The 21,202-nt window shown below is 49.7% G+C and overlaps 1 protein-coding gene across 3 annotated transcripts in view; it reads left to right on the forward strand.

Annotated features, from left to right (window-relative positions):
* KANSL1 (KAT8 regulatory NSL complex subunit 1) overlaps window positions 1-20,960 on the forward strand; it is a gene marked incomplete at its 5' end in the record, with an annotated part of 81,439 nt that extends 60,479 nt beyond the window's left edge. Inside the window, 11 exons of one of the 3 annotated variants that reach the window (XM_082010410.1) lie at window positions 1,909-1,999; window positions 3,432-3,627; window positions 6,680-6,845; window positions 10,973-11,158; window positions 11,569-11,730; window positions 12,064-12,215; window positions 14,584-14,702; window positions 15,953-16,010; window positions 16,599-16,711; window positions 19,156-19,402; window positions 19,878-20,960. In XM_082010410.1, the coding sequence (XP_081866536.1) occupies window positions 1,909-1,999; window positions 3,432-3,627; window positions 6,680-6,845; window positions 10,973-11,158; window positions 11,569-11,730; window positions 12,064-12,215; window positions 14,584-14,702; window positions 15,953-16,010; window positions 16,599-16,711; window positions 19,156-19,402; window positions 19,878-20,126 (1,739 nt within the window). In that variant the 3' untranslated portion in view covers window positions 20,127-20,960. Of the gene's footprint in view, window positions 1-1,883; window positions 2,000-3,431; window positions 3,628-6,679; window positions 6,846-10,972; window positions 11,159-11,568; window positions 11,731-12,063; window positions 12,216-14,583; window positions 14,703-15,952; window positions 16,011-16,598; window positions 16,712-19,155; window positions 19,403-19,877 lie in introns of all 3 variants that reach the window. The other 2 variants (XM_082010409.1, XM_082010411.1) reach the window with 2 other exon arrangements.
* Between the last annotated feature and the right edge of the window lie 242 nt (window positions 20,961-21,202).

A 21,202-nucleotide genomic window follows, 5' to 3' on the forward strand; every position in this document is an offset into this window, starting at 1 on the left:
TGTTAGGGTACACCCATCTTCAGTGTGATAAGGCAAGCCTGGGCTGTTTCTGATAAATAGACTTTCGATTGATGCTTTCCAGCTCCTCTACAGGAAGCAGAGGGGTCACCCTCTATTCCTATCTTGAACCACCGAGCCAGACACAGCTCTAGGAGAAGAGGTTCCTCCTTTAAGACCCTTTCTGGAGAAGAAAATAAATACCCTATTTCAAAAGAGCTTATGAGTCATGTGTACCCGCCCTCCTGAACCATGGGTGCCTCTGGCGGAGGTGTCATGTGAAGGCTCAGCCTTGCCAAGCCTCTGGAAACCAGAGGGAAAACGTTCAGCTCCTGCACTGTCCTCACCTTGCCAGGGTGCCGCGTTGCGCTTGCGTAACACTTCTGGCGCGATCTGATCTCGCCCCTCCGTCTGTGTGCTCAGACCGAGTGTCGGAGAGGAGCCTGTTGGTCTGATCCTGTCCTTGCCTCCCCCCTGGGAGAAACGTCTTTTTTAGCAGAAGTGTAGAAAACCCAGCAAAGTTCCTCAAACAGGCAACAGGCAGAAGTTTGTGTTGTTAGAAATTGCTCTTCCCTTGGTGAGTCAGGTCTCTGCTATTCTGGAAACCGTTAGTCCAGCACTGCCGTAGCCTGATTTTAGATTTTAGTTGTTCATTGAGCTGGGGGAGTGATTGCAGGGAAAATTTTAATTGATGCAATACCGATGCTTTTGAGATGGAGTATGTGACAAGCAGGGGGGCTGGCTGGCCGGCCATCTATGTAGAGAAGTCAGACCTTTCTGTCTTGTTTTTACTAGCACTTGAACCGCACCGCTGCCCGTGCGTGCGCGAAGGGGGAAGCCCAGCTAGAGGGACGTTGGCAGTGAGTGTAGGAAGTGCTGCACGAAGGAAGAAATGAAGTTTAACCCCGGGGAGGAGGAGCCTGTCTGAAAACAAAAAGAAAGGGCTGCGAGGATGAGGCTGGGGGGCGATGAGTTCTGGGGGCACGAAAGTGCTCAACCACGCGGGCAGCCGCTGGGGTGGAGAGCAGGAATGTCACGGGCAGGAGGTACAAAGCCAGCGTGTCCTCGGAAGCTGGGGTGGCAGTCCCTCCGCTGGGGCCACTGGCGGGGCAGTGGGAGACGTGCAACGTCCAGCGCTGCAGCCACACAGTAACTGCTGCTCACCGCAGGGCCGGGGGTGTGTTTCAGACCTAAGGCAGAAGGGATTGGGGAGCTCTGTGTCTCTAGCTTAATTTTTACTTGCTTTCCTCTGACAAAAAAGTGTTTCTAGCTTTGTGTTTATCAGGCAGTTTTAGCTTTATTGAGTTGGCCTGCTTGTATCGAAAAACCACAGCTTGTGTGCATACTCATTTAAAATACTTTTTAAAGTACTGTTTGGACCGTGTTTGCACAGGTATTTAGTTAAATGCAAATTCAGTTTTGCAAGTCTGTTCTCCTCTCCCTCTCCTCCTGTTTTCCCCCAAAGTGCTTAGACAAGAGCTTGCAGCCGTGTGGCTTAGAGCACAACATCAAACTTCAGAAGACGCCTGCAAGGTTTACAGGTGGTTATGAACTTGTTTGCACTATTGAGACAAAATGTTAAAATCTCCCTAAAGACCTCGGCCTTTCATGCTCCTTGGTGGTTGCCTGAGGGGAATTGGAAGTCCTTTGTTTCTCGCATTGAAAGGGCCCTCGTGTATCCATCCCCTTGCCAGAGCTGCTCCCTAAAGAAATTCTTACGTCTCGGTCTTCTGTTCACATAGTGACTTCTGAACCCTTGTTTTGAAGTCCTGTGTGGAAACCCATGGCTACAGTGCAGAATCCTCAACTAGAAACTGGGCATAAGAATGTTGTGTCTATTTAAGAAGCTTTTTTATTAATTTGTGATCTTTCTCATCCTTCCTTAGAGTGTTTCTGGATCCCAGCCACTAGAGAACTTGGGTATTTCTGCTGCAAATACTCCTGAATCCCATCCCGCCAAGCCCTGTGGAGCACCAAGACCCGTCAATGGAGTTATTAACACGTAAGCTGCTTGCGTATTGTGAAGAGCTCTTGGAAAGAGCTTGATTTTTATGATCTTGACAAAATCCCATTGGAAACCAGCCTGTAGCATGCTGGTGGGTAGTAACCGGGTTGGTAACAGTATAAATGGTCTCTCTTTGAAAAAAGTTTGGTAGTAGGTCATACTTGGAAACATTTTGAGGAGATTGCTTGCTTGAGGTTTTCTGCTGCATTGTTTTCCTGAAAATGGTATTAAACTGAGCTGTGTTTACATGAACAAGCCCTGCAGGCAACATGCAATGAGCGTGTTCAAAACTGTTTCTTTATTTTTAATACACTTGCAAATTGTATGGTTCAAAGGTACTAGTGGCCTGCTTGCAATTATTTTGTAGAAGTAGCTGTAACCACTGGCCTCCGCTTTTCTGGAGATACTGAGGAACCCAAATCCCATTGATTTGGGGAGTAAGGCTTTCTAAATTCTTTGTTTCTCCAGGCTGGTTTTGTTGAGTAAGACTTTAAGTGGGTAAATGAAAAGAAGTGAAAGAAATTCTCCTGTGCTACAGGATGATTTCAGGGTTGAACCACTTGAAAACCCTTGAACGCACAGAGCTTCAAAGTTCTGGTAGTGGCTAGAGAAGCTTTGCCAGCACCGTTGCACTTGCTTAGTACCTTGAGGAGGGAGAGATGTTGCACTGGTGCGGCATGAGCAAGCGCACAAAGCACCGATCAGCTGAACTCATTGCTACAGCTGGAACACTGCAGGCTATAACAGAGCCCTTTATATGCCTGTAGCCTTTGAACTGCAGAGCCTTAGACCACAGGGCTTTAATGTTTTGCATTTTTAGAAATGAAACACTTGTAAAATATACATGAAAAGGTTCTGTAGATGAGGAGCCGCGCTGCTGTTTGGTAGGTGGCATGGTTACTGCGTGTGGACAGGAAAGTTCTTTGTACGTAAAACAGGTTAATATTAACATTGCACCTTTCTGGTGTCACTGCTGAGAGTCATCAGAGGTACAGTTCTCAAATATTAAATCAGAATCAAGTTTACATCAAGGTTAAATCTTTTTTTTCTAGAAAAGGATATGTTCTGTCTTGTGCTCACTGGCATTTAGACTCGTGAAAACCTGTTCTATTAAGACACCCTGAACTGTAATTTTGAGGGAAGCTGAATTCTAGGATTAAAACTGTTTGGGGCTAGAGTAGCTTTCGGTTTTGCTCTGTGTCCGGCTTTACATGCTATTTTTGTTCAGAACTTCTAAAGCCATTTTGTCAAAGGTTCAGAGAGTGGAAAGTGACCCAAGTAAAAGCAAAAATTAGAGTTGCCTTAATAAAAGCCATTACTTGGAGTCTTTGCTAAGGTATGAATCGTGAACCTGGCTGGTACTGCTGGCTAACATGGGGTGGTTGAATGAATAACAGTGTCTGTCTCATTCTTTTCTCTTCTCGGGCAGTCTTCAGCCTGGCCTGGCAGAACATGCTCAGGGAGATGGCCAGGAAGCTGAGGAGCTCTTGCATAAAAAGCAACGACTGAACATGGTTTCTTCATCTTCGGATGGAACGTGTGTAGCAGCTCGCACTCGCCCAGTACTGAGCTGTAAGAAGCGACGGCTTGTTCGACCTAGCAGCATTATGCCCCTTTCCAAAAAGGTTAGTGCTGTTTGGGTTTTTTGATGCAGTATGTAGTTAAAGCTCCACACTAAAGGGCCTGGTTGAGGTACTGATGCGTTGGTCCAGTGTGCTTTTGCTCTTTGTATGAAGAGGTGTCCCTGTTTTGAGAAGGTTTGTGGTTATTAAGAGGGGAAAAACAATGGGGAGGACGAGGAGGACAGTGAGGCTTCAAAGACTGTTGGAGATGTAGAGGAGAAACGAAGGAGAAGCTCTTAATTTGTTGGAAGACTTTTATTAGCTATTGCTGGGGAGGGGAGATGCTGAACTTTGATGTGGTTTTTCTTTTCTAAAACCAGCCAGCCTGAGGTGAACTTCAGGCCGAGTAGTTCAATATGGCACAGTCTGAGCAGTCGAAAGAAGCCCTGAAAAGTCAAGTATTAGGAAACTTTAACTCTGAGCACAGGAACTAACACAGCCCCAGGAACTTGCTGCTACTTGCGCAGGGAAAAACTACAGTTGTCGGACCAGGCGTATGTGGGATGTCTTGCAAAAGGCCTGCCGAGGTGATCGTGTTCGCTTCCGCTGCTTAAGTTTGGAAATGACTGAATGCCATGACTCTATTCTTGGTTTGGTTTTGTTTTGTTTTATTTTATGCTCCTCTTCAAAGTCTTCCCTTGCCCTTATGCAGAATTCAGTTCAGTGGAAAAACAGTTTATTTCCTGTATGAGGAAAGGCTGTGCTTCAGTCTTCTTAATTTCTCTTAGGAATGGCTTAAACTGTCAATTGGAGGATAGATAGTTAGAAATTGAGGGAATAAGGACCTTTTTTATGCATGCAGCTCTCATGATTGCAGAATCATAGATGACAAAAATCCACTTACCTTTGAGTCAGAGTGTTTCAAAGTCAAACTCTACCCCAAGGGTTCAGGGGCTTTCACTCTGCGAGTGCTGGAGTTTTAAAGAGAAGCTCAAAAAGGCCACATTTTTCTGAGTAAAATAGATTCTCACTCAGATGAGTTAGCTGTAACTGGTTACTCGTTTGCAGTTTTATCTGGGGTATTTCTGGTAGAGCGCTGCAGTGACTGCTTGCAAGATCTTCAGTGATTTGGAAGTTTATGAACCGTCTCGTAGGTGATGCTGACTTGTGCACTCAGTGTTTGAAGAAGTGACTGTTAATTCTGTGTTAGATCTTGACTGTAGTCATCAAATAGATTTGATAATTGGAAATGGTTCAGAAGAACAATTCCAAAGGGTGGAAGATGTGCCAGTTAGCAGAGGCTTTCTGTGGACTCCTCCAGTTATTTGAGAGAAAGCTGAGTGATGGCTGGGTCATGGTCCAGAAATACCATGTCCAGTTGACCACACTCTCTCACCTACCGCAAAGTGGTTGTGGATTGTTGTGACCAGAAATTACAACCAGGAGAGTTCACTCTTTCCATAGAGATCATCCATAACTGTGCGTACTGTTTTACAAAATCTGAATACAACATCACTTGAAATTTTTAGATAAGGAGGTGTCCTGTAGGAAAGAACAGCGACTTAAAGGTTGAGTGGGACTGTAGCCCACACTGGATTGGAAACAGTCTTGCGAAACAAGGGTCGGCAGGGATCTCCTGCAGTCACCCACAGCATCCCCGTGCCCCAGAGCAGACTACTTTGTCCTCATACTGTGCCAGACGGTTTGTCTAAACCTCCTTAGGCAAGCTATTTGAGTGCTGAGCTAGTCTTGTTTTTCAGAGAGCAAAACCAAACAAACCAAACTTTCTAATATAAGCTGCCTTGGCTGCCATTTTAAAGTCAGTACCAAGTCCTGTTGTAAACTGGTCAGCTCCCCTCATCACTTCAGAAGCTCTCCCCGAAGTGTGAGAGTTGATGTGGTAATTCTTAATGTGGTCACCTCTATACTAAACACACCAAGGGTCTTTCCGGTTTTGCACATAGGATGTATCTTTCTGGATCTTGTTTTCAAATTTTTTTGTTGTTCTCCTCACCGTTTGGTGCACACATTTCTTGAAATAATGTGCCCAAAACTGGGTGCAGCCCTCCAGCTCACATGTTAGCAATGCTGAGCAGAGTGGCAGGATTACCTCATGTGTCTTGCACGGCCATCCTGTTTATAAAGCCCTGTGGGGTGTTAATTCTCAGTAATGGTATGACACTGCTGATTCATGCTCATTTTCTGATCCCTAACAACCACCAGGTCCTCTGGGCAGAACTGCTGCTCAGTTACCTCTTCCTCCTCTTGTCCACTTGTTGCATTTGCCCTCAGTGAATTATATTTGATTTGTTTTAGATAGTTTCTCTTAATTTGTAACCATGAGTGGATTTTCAGCTCTTTCCTTCAAGGTGCTTGCAGCCCTTTCCAGTTCTAGTGTTATTTGCTAAGGCTTAAGGATACTATCTCTTCCATCATTCAAGTCATTAATGGAAATTACTTGAATAATCCTAGACTCAGAACAGACTTCTGCAGGATCCAGTTTGATACGTCCTTCCATTTTGATGCTGTCTTTGCAGCATCAAAAGGTTGCTGTCTTTGTGGGATTTACGTCCAGTTGTGCATCTGCCTACGTGGTTTCATATAAATGAAGTCTATAGAAAGTCTGTAAGTCTGTGCATTGAAAGTCTGTCCTGGTTTAAGAAACAAGGCTGACAAACACCCTGTTTTTTTACTCTGTAAAGATAATCCCTGTAAGTGTCAGCCCTTGGCATATAGTGATGGCTCTCTGACCCATCTGAACTCAAAAAGGCTTTTTTTTTCCTCTCTCTGACAACTGAATTGTGCTGCCTTATGGTTTTTATAAATGAGGTTTCAATCTAGATAAAATTAAACACTTTTAGCCAAAGTTAGTACACGTTAAACTGTCTGTGCTGGTGAGTAGTAGATTTCAGCTGTGCTTATGCAAAGTGAAAGCGTCCTTTTATGAGTCCAGACTAAATTAACAGATTTTATACAAGGTATTAAAAAAACCCAAACCAATCGAACAACAGCCTTTAGGATGTTTTTCATGACCTGTCAAAGGGGAATGTGTGAAGAGAGCCCTTAGACACGTTGACCTCCGATGTGTTGATGCTATTCTCTGTCCCCTTTCCAGGTCCATCGTAATAACCTGGTGCGATGTAGCTGTGACGTGAACCCTTCATGTGCTCTGTGTGGCACTCGAAGCTCGACAACTCTGGAAATCCAGTACGATGCTCCTTTGCTGGAGCGCCTCTCCCAACTGGACTCATGTATTCATCCTGTCCTATCATTCCCAGATGGTAAGCACAGCATCCATGGACCTGCCAGGGGTATTGTCAACCTGGGTCCTGAGGTGGGTTACAAGGAATGCTTGGAGGTGCTCTGGAACCTGCTCCTCCATCCTAGACTTCCAGGGGAAGTGCAGATCTGCTTGGGTATGATCAAGGTGGAGAAACCAAGTAGTGCCTGGGCATCTGTACTGGAACCTGAGTCTCAGGCTGGTGTCTTTGTTGCTGTAAACCACTTGAGAAATATTTGCTTCCGCAGAGTTTAATCATCTGTATAAAATTATTTGTGGATTGTCACAAGAAATTTTTTTGACCTTGTAAGGAATTGTAGATGAGCTTCCATGGTTCAGAGGATACAGTAAGAAGAGATGTTCTCGTTAAGACGCTTATTTCTGTGTGCTGCAGTGTCAGGGTTAAACATCATTAGAGGAATAACTAACCAACCCTGACTGGGGGGTATTCACAGATTTTCTGTGTAGGGACTTTTCCCAAGGGAAAAGAAGTAGTTTCCAGAGTGTTTTGCTTCCTAAGCTGCCATATTAAATACAAGCCTGTTCTTTGACCAAAAACTATTGGCTTCCATGAGATTTGTGTCCATCAGTCATCTTTTTCCCCCGATCACAAAATACAGAATCACAAATGATAGGAACTGGTACTTTTATCACGAGAGCCAGGCAGTGAATAGATCGTAGTGGTTCCTTTCCTCGGCAGGAGTGCCTAACTGGCTGTTTGAGGTGTAAAACACTGCTAGTAATGCTGGGAGGAAGGTGTGTGTCCCTGTTTCTCATGAGGATGTGAAGTGGTTGGTTCAGGTTAAGCCACTGGGCTAATTGTGTTTGGGTTAAAATTCCAGCTTTGCACAAACTTTGTGTGACAGTAGAAAATGCATGGGGTGCCTGGGAACAATTAATCTGGCATCCTTCACTAGTGCTATATTTAAAACAGACTAAAATAGTAAATTGGTGCTATTTTTAAAAACTAAGTCCCCACCACACCCCCAAGACACATCTCTCTTACGGAATGCTAAAGGACCTTAACGCGCTGAACTCCTGAAGCAGAAATTTATTTCCCGATTTCACAGCACTTGTAATCCTCTGCTATAGTGTTAAAGCTAATAACCTAGGAAGTGGTGAGAAAAGCTGTTGTGTGGTATTGCAGCATGGCCACCAAGCAAATTATCTCATCCCGTATTCACTTTCCATTTTCTTAGGGTCAGTTGCAGCCAGCTTACATGGTAAAAGATCCTTTCTGACTGCATGAGATTAAAAAACTTGTTTTTAAAACTGTAGGGAGTAAAGCTTAAAACACCTATACAGAAATACCCATTCCCCCCCCCTTCCTCCCTCAGAATAACTTTGAGTATTGGCTAATGCTTAATGTAATTCTGCAGAACGTGCTTTTTTGGGATGGGGATACTTTTCTATCCAAACATAAAGCCAGATAGCACGTTCAGGTAGGGAAATGGCTCTGCCTGACGTTGTTAGTCCGCATCGCGGCGTCTCCCTGCCTGCGAGTATTGATCTGGGTTGCTGGTGGTGCTCCTCGTGATTATTTTGGGGGCTTACCTTGAAAGTGAACTGGCTGGGTCGATGGGCAGAGGCTCAGTCAAGACCTTCTGGAGGAGTTTGTGAGGCTGTTAGAGCATGTGCTGACTTTCACTTTGAGCCTGTCTCTCCGAGGCTCCTCTGGTGCCAGCAGCCGGGGATCTCCCGTGCAGTTTGCCAAGGGCAAAATTGCCAGGCGCCACAGGAGGAAAAAGATCATTTATTCTTCTGGCAAGCGAGGCACAGGCATCGCGGCTTTTAACCCGTTGCACTTGCGCTTCGTAAGCGCTTTGTCCCCTTCCTTTCAGTTGGTTGCCTTTTTTTTTTTTTTTTTCTGGTTCATCTGATTTCTTGCTGGGAATTTTCAGATGATGTAATAACCTTGGTGGGGATGGCGAGAGCCAGGGCACTTGGGCTCAGTGTGGTTGCCATCTGCCGGTCCCCGGGAGGCCTGCACCACTTGGCGGAGGAGGAGGAGGAGTGACAGTGTCACTTGCTGCACGGACTCTGGTGCAACCAGGGCTGACAGCAGGGCAGTGGCGAACCAGCAAATAACTCATTTTCTGCTGACAACATTTTGTCTTACATTTTTCCCCTCTCTTCGACCTGTCCCCTCCTTCCACAGACGTTTGGGATGCTGGGATGGGGTGAATTTTGAGGAGAAAGCAAAAGATTAGCAAAGAGAGGAGGCTATTTTCCCAAAGTCGGACCACTTCAGCACAGTCGTGCTGCAGCCTTGCTGGCAACGTCCTTAAAGGACTGGCTTGGCCCCTCTCTGTTCTTTGGGACATGTCTCCACAAACCAGTAATGGTGGCCGAAGAGCTGCCATCGCGCTCTGATAGCCCTTCCTTAGCAAATGGATGGGGCTAAACCAGAGCTTTAACTGTCAAGGTACGGGAAATGCAGTTGTCCTCGCTTTTTCCTGAGAGTCAACTTCCCCCATTAATAACAGCCGACTCCAGCCCATGCTCTGCCAGCTCTTTCCAGCCTGTTTGCCTGCCTGGCTCTGCTGGGGCTTTCCAGTCCCTGGAACTGGTGGGGAAATACTGGAGCGGGGTTCAGGTATCAGCCGCTGAGATTACCGACAGGGCTCAAATCTCTGCCGCTTGCCCTCTGAGGTTATCTAGATGCAGTTTCTGAATCCCATGGCAGCTCCTAATTGCCTCCGCGTCCTCTCTGCAGGCGCAGAGTGAGGAGCTTTATTCCTTGTGCAGGGCCTGGGAAGGTTCATCTCTGCCCAGGGTGGCTTCAAAGTCCCTGTGAAAATGTCATGAGAGCTTGAGAGATGCGGGAGGGATGTTTGATGCTCATCTTAGTACTACTTTTAACTCCTAGTCGTAGCAGCATGAGTTTGCATCGGGCTGCGTATCCTGCTGGTGACGGTCTGCTGGCCTGTGCTGTGGGAGGAGAGCAGACGGGTGGCATGTCAAACTACAAATGCTGGTGTATAATCATCTTACGGGTGTAGTTGGAGAAGACAAACATCTCAGAAGTTGCCTTCTTAACCGGAAAGGTTTTAATGCTTTTCTGAACTAGGATTTTGGCCCTCGGGCATGTAGAAGAGAGCTGGGTCTTAGAGGAGACTTGGGCATCCGTATTTGGTGAACAAATCTGAAGTTTAAAGCTATGACTATGAAAGGAAGGCTTATTTGTGGGACTCCTGAGGCTGGACTAGTTTGCTACTCCAGTTAATGGTTTTTATAGGCTACCTTAGCCTATCTGCACAAGAAATACACTGAATAATCTCATTAGTGTTCTGTCTTTCGACTAAGGTCAGGAGTGCACGTCTGTATGGGATTTGGGAGGAATGTAAGCAAAAGTAGTGTCTGCCAAATTTCACAGCAGTACAGCGTATTTATGCTCGTTGTGAGATTGCAGGATTAAATAAGGACAAGTACTCTGGATTACTGTGATGGGTGGTATATGCAGAGAAACTTCAGGCTCGAAATACATCAGTTACGCAGGTAATTACCAGTGAGTTTGCCCGCTCGCAGACGGCTGCGTGACCCGGCCCCTGCCCGGGGAGCTGCCGGTGAGCAGCAGTACTTCTGCTCTTTGAGCCTCTGAAGTGTGCTCGCTTACACAACTTTCATTAGATGCTTGAGATGCCACATCGGGCAGATTAACGTCATACAGTACTTGGTTGGCTTTTGGCTTGACCTGAAATTGAGGATTTAAGCTCAATTTCTCTCTTCCAGCTCGCACCTCTGTAGATTTGATGTGCTGAGGTATCTTAGATTCCTGGAAGTCAGATCTGAGATAGCAGAATTGAGCGTGGCAGTACATGAGATACCTTCAGTGGTAAAGATGCATGGTTTTTCTGACAAAGGCTTCGTTCTCCTGCTGGGATATACTTGGTCTGTGAATCCTGTAGGAAAGTCCTTCTCTCAAAGAGCTTCAGAAATGTTGGGTCCTAGTATTGGAGGTCCTCTCTGAATGTGAGGAAGGCGTAGGCAAGCCTGGGTTTTACAGTCAATGCCTGTATGTTTGTCGAGGGCTGTTCTTATCGGGGGCCTGGGAGAGCATTACGGTACCGCAGGTTTCTGGTGCATGATTTAGTTCATTTGAATGCTGTGGTTTGTATCCCTCTGCAGATGTGCCGACGAGCCTGCACTTCCAGAGCATGTTGAAATCTCAGTGGCAGAACAAACCCTATGAGAAAATTAAACCTCCCAAAAAGCTCTCGCTCAAGCACAGAGCCCCCATGCCTACCAGCAGCCTGTCTGACCCTGCTCGCAAGGACCGCCACAAGCTGGTGAATTCGTTCTTCACTGCAGCCAGTAAGTGTCCTCCCTGCCTCCGCCGCGTGCAAAAACATTGCCTAGTTTTGTGCCCGACAGCCCTGCAATCTGGGAGGAGAGAGGAGGAGGATACCCTTCAAATTCAGCTCTCAGGGATGAGGCCATGGTCTGGCAGGCCAGGGCTGAAGGTGAAGTGTGCAGGTTGTGAAGTTCAGGCTGGTCTTGGTTCGTAGGGACCTCTTCTTGCTCAGTCTGAGCCTGTGCTCACACTGGCACGGGCAGTACCTCGGCTCGTTCTGCTCTGAGCACATCTCTCCGGCACCCTGATGGTGTTGAGCCTGACCTGTCTGGATTTATGGAGCTGGTAAACTCTACCCGAGTTTCCTGTGCCAACAGAAAGAGAGGTGAAAACGGGCGTTTCATAGCTCTTTCTCTGTTCCCCTCCTCAGAGCGCTCACATCAAAAAATCCAACCAGACAAGGCACACAGGCCACCTTTAGACGATTTTACGGCCGTGTCCAAGGCCGAGAGAGCGCCAGAGCGCTCGCTTGTCCAGCCTCCTGCCTATGACAAAAAGCGATTGCGAGACTGCTCATCTGAGAGGAGTGAAGGTAGGCTCCCACGGCCAGGTCTCTCGGGGGGAGCTTGGGCTTTGCTGCATATCCAGCCTCTCTCCCCCCTTCGGCCTCGTTAGAAGGGGGAACGCACTGCTTCTGGGCCTTGTCGCCACCGCAGCAACGCCTCGTGCTCTAACTGCTTCTTCCCCCAGGGCCTCTCAAGCTGGCAGCCGCCGTCAGAAGGTGCTTCTCTTTCATGCAAAGTGTTCCTCAGCACTGGCCATTTCTGGTGCACATGGTCCTTTTCTATCCACCACCACCCCCATTTGTGGGTTTTTTTTTTTTTGCTAATGGCATTCTTCATTCTCTCCCACCCTCCTTGTGTAGTGTTGAAGCATCACACGGACGTCGGTGGCCCAAGCTACTTGTCAGCAGCTGTGACCCCTACACCTCACAGCCCTATAGCGCGGCAACTGTCCACCTCCTCGGAAGGCTCCGCTCCTGCCAGCACAAGTTCACAGGGCACCTCCAGCACAGCTGTAAGTATCCATTGCCTTTCTGGAGAGGTTTTTGGGCTTGGCTTTGTCACGGGGTCTCAGCTTTTGAGAAATTCAGGCATCTTACCGTGCTGGACCTGTTGGGTCAGCCGATGGTAGGGTTGCTGGCCCCCTTTCTTACTCTGACTTTGGGTCTGCTGGGGTTCCTGGATGACGTTGGCTGTGCAGAGCACCAGCCAGCTCCATTACAGGGTCGGTGTCAACGCAGTAACTGCTGGTAAACGTTCCTGTTCTCAGTAGTCTCCTGGCTTTGCTCCACATCTGGGTTTTGGTTTCTGAAGTTGTCTGAGGATGCCAGGAAAAGAAGAGCTGAGCACCAGCAGTGTGCTGCTGCTGGTACAAGGATGCTTCCACTGAGATGGCTTGCCCTGCATGGTCTCGGTGGCACTGGGCTGTAAACGGGGTTGGGGCTGAGTCCCAGGGCATCACATCAGTGGTGGCTGGGATCTTAACTTTCACCTCTACACAAGCTGCAGCAGTTGTTTAACTCATACTGCCTTCTGAGACATGCTCAGCCTCCCAGAATGCTAAAGGGTGACAGGATTTGGGACCTTTATGAAGCTGTGTCTAAAAGCTGTCAGTGAGCACGACTGTAACTCCCTCCCACTGTGCCCTGGGACAGATGGATGACATAGCTCCTCTGCCAGGCATCATCCATCCTCCCAGCACCTCACACACGTTAACAGAAGCTCTTGATTAAAGGACTGAGATCTGCTGAACTCTAAAACTGTCCCAGTGAAGAACCTGGTCTCTGTCTGACCACTCCAGTTAGTAGCTTGTGCCACAGCGTAAGCTGGATGTGACCGAGCAATAACAGCAGATTTTGTCGAGCCCTGATGGCGAAACCAGGGTGGTTAAGAGGCATCCGTCCATGGCAGAGCTGAGGGCACCACTTCCAGCGCAGCATTGTGTGTGCCCTTGTCCTTGGTGCAAGCTTGTTGCTCTGGAGCTGCTGGATCTCGGCTGGATTCCTTCACTGCGGAGTTTGCTGTTGCATCATCAGCTGTGACATCAGCGAAACACCCTGTGGTGGCACAGGGTGTCTGAAGAACCCAAGGAGCAGTGGTAGTTTGGCTTGAATGTGCTAGTTGTTTTGGAGAAGAGGACAGCTCTTCTCAGTGGCTCTGGCATGTCAAGATGCTGTTTCCTTGTGTTTCACACCTGTATTTTGGTCTTCTCTTGCTGCTTTTTCTGCTGCTCTTTCACAAGCTTGTTCGGAAAAGGAAGATGAAGCGTCTTCCCTTCAGCAGCCGAGTCCTGCAGGAGCATTGCCAGCGCTTGGGTCCAGTCTCCGGACTCAAGGGTCCGGGTCCTGGGTTCAAGCATCGCAGTCTGGCGCAGGTTTGCATGTGCTCCCCAACCAGTGGGTCCAGCCTCACTGTTGACAGTGACACGTTGGCATTTCCTTGCTGCCGTGGCAATAGTTACCCACCCACTCCATCCTCACCCCACTTCACAGGAGTCCTGGGACCTGGCAGGTCCCTGGCAGTTGGGTTCCTGCATGTTTTTACGCTAAAAGCCACAGGGATCAAAGGAGATGCAGAACATGGTAAATTGCAGGTGACTTTGTGAGGAAGACGGGCCGTTTGCTTATCGAGCTGATCCATGAGGATTCGTATCACTGTACCGGCAGTGCTGCTGTCATAGGTTTGGGGGAGGTTTTTGGATAGACAGATGGTAGGAGAGCACCCAGCGTTCAACCAGGTTTAAATAGATAAGCGTGGAGCTTATTTTTGTCTTAAAAAAATCTATTCCAGTCAAATGCGCGATACAGATGGAAGCTGTTAGACTCTTAGTACAGCTGTCATAACCCGAGGTGAACTCCTGTACGACTGCTTCACGTTCCTCCTCTGTCACAGTGTCACCTGTGGTGGGTCCACACCCCTGCAGGGCCACGAGCCGGGGAGCCGTTGCCAAACAGGATGGCTCTTCCCTCTTTCCTGATGGTCTCACTACTTTCTTTACATTGGCAGTAGGGAATTGGATGATATGGGAGGCTTTTCTTGCTGGGTCAGTTTATCAGCCGGACCAATCTCCTGATCCACCTGGCTGTGCAGCAGCTGGTGCCAGTGTGGAGATGGTGGCTGGAGCTCTGCAAGCCCTTACTCACCTTGCTTCAGTGCCTGCAGGACCACTGCAGCCCTTGCCCTTTCTTGTACCCTCAAAATGAAGAATTTTTGGTTGGGAAGAGGACTTCCAGCAAGCAGTAGGTGAAATCCGTTCTGATGGAAATGACTGTTAGTTCTGGAGTCTCCATAGGTTATATGAGGCCATGTCCTTTTTCCATCAAGGACTTAACGTGACAAAACCTACAACTCTTTCTCACGTGGTTCTTGTCTTCGTGTTACAGCAGCCAAGGAGGAGGAGAGGCGAAAGTTCATTTGATATTAACAACATCGTCATCCCGATGTCCGTTGCTGCAACGACTCGTGTGGAGAAACTGCAGTACAAAGAGATCCTCACACCCAGGTATGTGCCTGACCCCTGGCTCCAGCGGGGTTGTCACGTCCCAGGCTTTTACTGTGCAATTGTCCTCTCAGAAGTTTAACCCTGGCCTAGGGCTTTGCTCCCAGTGGCTGCTAATGCTGGTGAGGAAAGGGGCTTTATTCTTCCCTGAAAGTAGGAGAAAGTTTGGAAAACTTCTGGTCATATCGTTGATGCAGACTTGCTGAGTTAGGGAATATGTTTTCTGAGTGTCCCTCGTGCATGAAAGCTGGCTGCCCTGCTCAGGGCAATCTAACTGCAGTCTTTGTGCAGTCTAAAGTTTTTGTGCAACCTAAAGTCATCCTTGTTGTCCTCTGTCCTGCTGCAAAGCTGACAAGTATGTTGAGCCGAAGATCCTGGTGGTTTCCCAGCTCTGCATGCGTCCGGGCTGGGTGGTGGGTGCCCGGGCTGGGTTAACATGGCAGTGCAGGAGGGCCACTCAGCGGCCAGGAGAAGCCCTCCCGTGCGTGGGCGGTGGTAGGAATCAGAAGGTGTCTGCCCGAGCTGAGTGCGAGGTGAGCTGTCAGCCCTTGTTCGGATGTTCTTGGACTAACACCGTGGATGAGATCCATTGCTGATTTGCACGCCGGAGTGCGCCAACTTGCTGCGGCGCTGATGCAGCTTCTTCATCCAACTGTCCAGTTTAGAGTCCTTCTCCTTTCCAGTTCTCCAGGTCTCTTTCCCAACTTACCTCTTTCGTCTTCCTGGTCCTACAAGCTCTTCCCAGGCCTTCTTCAGAGCGGGGCAGGGAGGGAGCCTGTTGCTGAGCCAGAGGAAGAGGAGGAAATGCTGTGACATCTGCTCTGCTTCCTCTGGCCTTGGCTGGCTTCAGCCATGCTGCCAGACCAGCGCCAGGAGCTGGGCAGGGAGGCAGAAGGGAAGGGCTGCAGCGGGAGGACGCTGGTAGCCTCGCTCCCCATTCCTGACCCTCCCAACGTGGAAGGACGTCTCCTGTCTGTCCCCCGGCATTGCACTCAGTGGGTGCAAACCCGCTGCAAAAGGATGTGCTCAAAATGGAGCAGGCTAACAGGGGAAGGGGAGAAACCGTTGTCTGATAGCACAGGAGGGATTTTGGTAGACAAATGTGGTTTAAAACTGAGCCTAAGTATGTTGCTCATCGTGGCAAGCTAGTATTTTTTTCTTTTCCCAAAAGACAGCGTTAGTGCATGCAGGGCATGTGGTGCTGTGCTTGGCTGTGCCGGTGACTGACTGCTCTCTGACCTTGTGTCTTGCAGCTGGCGTGAAGTGGATATCAGCACTCTGAAAGTGAACCCTGATGAAGACAATGAGGAGGTAAGAAGAGTTTTATTTCCGAGTTAACGTGGGAGGGGTTGTGTCCACGGAGGATTCCGGAAGGGACTGAACACAGGCACCTCAGCAGGGAGGTGCAGAGTAAAAATGGCACATTTGGCCCTGCAGAAACCAGCCTGGTGTTGGTTCCTTTTCAGGAAAGGCGTGATAAGGCAGAAGTTGGATTAACTGGCTGGGTACAGCTGAATGTGAGGTCTGATTGCTGTCAGGAGACCTCTCTGGGCAGCAATCTTTTTGTGAAATAGTCTAATCAAGAAATCAATGACCAGTCACGCTGCTATAGTTATGGTTTTAGCTAAACTGATACTGATGGTATTTCCTTAAACCTCTGTGTGAGCGCTTTCACTCTGGGCCGAAGTACTTTCCTTTGGTTTTTAGTTTTTAATCTCTTCCTAAACAATGCAGACTCAGTTTAACAAGGTGCTCTTGCACTCACTGATAGCATCCGCCTCCCTCCAGACATAGACATTTATTTAAATTCATGCTGTAGCTAATGCTGAAAAAACTGCACGTAGATGGGTGTTGAGTCTAAGAAAGCTCTGACCAAGCCCTGTACCCTTCCCTTTCCAGATCGAGGACTTGTCTGATTCGGCCTTCGCTGCTCGGCATAGCAAGTGTGAAGAGATGGAGCGGGCCCGGTGGCTTTGGAGCACGAGCATGCCCCCGCAGCGGCGGGGCAGCAGGTACGCCTGCCGGCACGGTTCCTCACTACCGCCTCGGTGCTGGCAGGGGCTGCCCCAGTGCACCAACAGCACTCGAAAGCAAAGAGGATGCAGTGGGATACTCCTGGGAGCCGGTTGTGGAGGCCTTATTAGATTGGCTGATCCATAAAAATGGTTAAAAGCTTGTGCTGGTATTGGAAAGTTTGATGACCATCCACAAGAGAAGCTTGAGGAGCCCTTTTAGGAGTGGGACGTAGTCTTGCTTAGGTGGGGGTAGAGCTACACACCAGTTAAGTTGTGGACAAGCAACTCTTGCACCATCTGTTTGGATTCTGCTTTCTCAAGCACTTACACCACCCTAGAAGAGTGGAGGCTGGTGTGCTGGCTCGGGAGTCCAGAGAAAAACGAAAGGGCTGAGATGGGCATCCTTCATGCAGGAACAAGGAACTGTGGTTGTTCTCAACGTTACGCTATCGCGTCTCTGCTCGATTGCTTCAGCAGTGCGTTTCTCCGCTCCGTTCACATATGTGTCCTTACGTTCCTCTGACCACTTGACGCTTCGTTCCCTTTCTGCAGTGTCTTTTTGTGAGCGTGTGTCTAAAACGGCACACGCTTCCCAGCTGTTGATCTCATCATAAGCCTGCATAAGAAGAGGTTTGCTCTTCTCCATTTGATCTGCGATGCTTTGTTTGGTTTTGAACCACTCCGCACTTGGGCAAAGTGCTTGCTGAACTACAGCTGCATGCAAATAAGCACCCGTCTTAGTCTGGTTGTAGTTTCAGTATAGCCCTGTCTGGTGTGTGCGATCGTACAGGGTTATTTCTGCAAAAACTTCTGTGAATGCAAAGGTCGCGTTTGTCAAACTCATTTCTGCTGCTGCTGCCTTGTTTCGTCTGCAGCTGCATTTCCCAGTGCTGGTGGGTGTGTGGGACATTTTGGTGTTTCTTTGCAAACTTCTTCAGCCAGTTCCTCACATGACCATAACTGTTCTCTAAAGACCCTCTTGGAAGGACATCGGTGAAAAATGCTGTGTTGAGGTCCTGGCTTGGTCAGAGGTGAATTCAAACTTCATCTCATAGGATTAAGAACGCTGGTGGGAAAGGACTTGCAGAGGTCTCCGGTCCAGCCTCCTGCAGGGCTGTTGCCAGCAGACCAGGTTGACTATGGCCTTGGCCATGGCATGAGCACTTCCAAGGACGGAGATTCCCCTAGAGCTGGGGCCAGTATTCCCAGTGCAGCTCCCCAGCAGGGAGAGGTGGGGATGTGAGTGTCCCTGCTCCGCTGGCCACGTTCCTGAGCGCATCCCGGGACATGGTTTGCTGTGTTTGTGACGAGAGCGACTTGGCCAAGTTCAGCTTGGCGTTTGCCACGTCCGGAACTCCTCCAGGGTCCTTGCTCAGTCCCACAGTTCCTGTGCTGGGGTTGTTCTCTGCAGCTGCTTTAGTCTTTCTTTAGAAATGGTTGGAGCCCCTCCGGGCCTGGTAACTTCTTGTTGCTGTGATTCAGCCAGTACCTTGCTCCTTGCCCGTGGAGTGACTGGGCCAGGTAATAACCAGTAAACACTGGGGTAAACTCGCTTAGTTTCCCTTAAGTGTCATTCTCTTTGTGACCTGCTCCAGCAGATCTGCTGAGCATCTTGTGGTCTTCCTGCCTCATGTATGTAACAGAATAGTGTGTTTTTTCTCCTGTAGCAGCTTTTAATTTGCATCTTGACTCAGCACATTGACTCCATCTAATTGGGGCTGGGTCTGCATGTTCTGATTTTGGCCAAGGTAGATTTTGGAATCTGATCCTTAGTAGTCCTTGATCTCCACTTGCTGTTGCAGCTCATCTTGGAAGAGTTGCACACAGATGTGAGGACTCCAGTTAGGTTTCTCTGCAGCCTGTGGGTCTTTTTTTCTGGAAATCTGTGTAGGTGCTCAAACTTTCTTAATTCTTGGTTCAAATCTTCTGAAGTTTAGGGGTTTTACAGTGCTGCTCCTACCCCCAACTGCTGAACTTGCTGCATTTTCAGCATTACTGATCCACTACGCTTGGTTCTTGAACGGCCTGGTGTCGCATGGCATGTGGATGGTGGAAACACTTAGAGAAACAGATTGTGAAGTGTCTGATGTCATAGGATGGCTTCTCATCGTGGTATTTATGCAGCACTCGCAGCGTAGGAGATGCGTGGGACACATAACCTTAGGAGAGCAGCATCAGTGTTGCAAAGCTGCATCGAGACAGTGGAGAAGGGACAAAGATGAGCCTGGATGAGTTTAACCTCTGGGCTGCGGCATTCCCTGCTTGTGTGTGGGAATGCACCAAAGCCCCGCAGCGTTCCCCATCGCACGGCCGCTCCCGAGGAGGGGGCGGTGGAAGGGATCATAGGGTGGCATCAGGTGGCAGCGAGCGGCCTGGGCCGCTGCATCGGTGGGAGCGCAGCTGGGACTGAAACCAGGCTCTCAGATGTGTTCCTATCTCAGGTCTTACAGATCGACGGACGGACGGACGACCCCCCAGCTGGGGAACCCCTCGACTCCCCAGCCGGCATCCCCTGACGTGGGCAACTGCCACTCGCATTTGGAGCTGTCCCACACCCACTCACCGCGCAGCCCCATCAGCCCCGAACTGCTCTCTGCTCCCCTCACCCCCCTCTCCCGTGACTCCATGCGGCTTCTGTCCAGCGAGGACACCCGTTGCTCCACGCCCGAGGCCGGCCTCGATGAGCAGGTGGGTGCTGGCTCCAGCCATGGCCGTTTGCTCTAGTTGTGTTGCTGGAGGCTGGTGGGAAGATCCGAGCGCGGCCCATTGGCGTGTCGCCGCAGTGGCTGCTGCAGATGGGTGGTATAAAGGTAAATCTGATGCTCAAATTTGGCTGTTTTATCCTCCTCGCTGTGGGGAGGCAGCTTGGAAACCAGCATGTGGGAAATCCTGTCCGAACGCTCGTGTCTGGCCAGCATAGTGCCGTTCGGCATCGGCAGCAGGATGCTTTTCTAGTGGTTGGTTCAGTTTGGAGGCTGCCGTGTCCTCACCACGTCGTGCTAAAGCTTTCCCCGCGCTGTTAACGAGGCTAGGCTAAGTCCGTGGCTGGCACAGCACCATGGAGCTGCCCGTTCTGACCGCTGCTGTGGGCAGCCGGAGTCGTGCTTGGAGCAGAAGAGCTTTTCCGGAGGATTTTCCATAGCCTGGTGTCTCTTCCCCTTAGGCTGTGCAGCCGTGGGAGCGACGCACCTTCCCGCTCTCGTACGACCCCAGGACAGAGTGCGAGGACCAATCTGACCCCCAGGACCGGTCGTCGCGCTGCACCCGGCGCACGTCGGGCAGTAAATCCTCCCGGGAGACCGATGGCACTTCTGCTTTGCCCAACCTGGCCAGCCTCAAGAGCCGACCCCCCCTGGTGACACCCTCCTCCTCCTCTTCCTCCGCAGCAGTTCAGCGGCCAGCGCACAGATAGAGACATACGGGAAGACATGAGCAAAACCAACACACAGAACTAACTCTTGGCATTAAAGCTTCCAAAATCTGCGTTTGATATTCAAACATCCTGCCGGGAATTTTCACAGTTTTTAGTGAATTTAAGGAGTTTAGAAACTGTTTTTTTGTTTTCTTTTTTTTTGTTTTCTTTTTTTTTCTTTTTTTTTTTTTTTCCTCTTCTCCATGTTTCCTTGTCACATGAATGAGAGCCCCCAGATTCCTCCCAGCGGAGTGAAGCCTCGGGAGGGGAGCAGCCCACCAGACCCCCCTCCCTCTTTCCTCCCCTCCCCTCTTAGGTGTATAAAACTAGAGCACAGGATTTAGCTGACTAGCAGACTTCGGGGATAGTTTTTCTCAAGCAAAAGGGTGTCTTTTTTCCTCCTAACCTGCTACCCTACCCCCGCCCCCCGAAAGGTTTTAGTGGAGTGAAATTAGTGGTGAAAAGTGATGTCTTGGGATTGCAACCTTCACTAGCTGTCTGTCTGTCCTCACGTGCAGAGCGCCCGCCCTGCACTTCCACCCTCCGGCGTTGTCCTCCCCCAGGTTGTGGTTCCAGGTATCCCGAGGGGTGACTCTGCCCCCCGCCCGGATCTCCCCTCTGCCCCCGGGGCCACCCGCCACCTCCTCCTTCCTTCTCCCCTGGTCTGGGAGCAGCCGTTTGCTGTGCTGGGGTCTGGCTGCCCTGTCCGGCGGGGGAGAAGGAAGGACCCTTTTAGCCGCTTCACGCACAGCTCCGCGTGGGAGGAGTGGGATTTCGGAAGCAGCCTCGTTCACACCTTGCGCGTTTCTCCCGGGTCGAAGGCAGGGGAGGGGAGAGTCGCCGGCCTGGTGCGGTCGGATGCTTCGAGCAGGAGCAGGCGCTGCGATGCGCTTAAGGGACATGGCCGTCGGCCGAGGCCAGCGGCAGCTTTCGGCTGGGAAACGCGGGTCTGCGACCGATGCTTGAGCTCTGCCCTCGTGTGCCCCCGCAGGGTTGGGAAGTTGGGGTGAGGGCGGCTCTGGGCCGCAGCACCCAGAGCAGCGAGCGGCAGAGGGAGCGTCCGTGCCAGGAGGACG

This window comes from Phaethon aethereus (assembly GCF_964289735.1).
Source record: "Phaethon aethereus genome assembly, chromosome: 25".
Lineage (NCBI taxonomy): Eukaryota > Metazoa > Chordata > Aves > Phaethontiformes > Phaethontidae > Phaethon > Phaethon aethereus.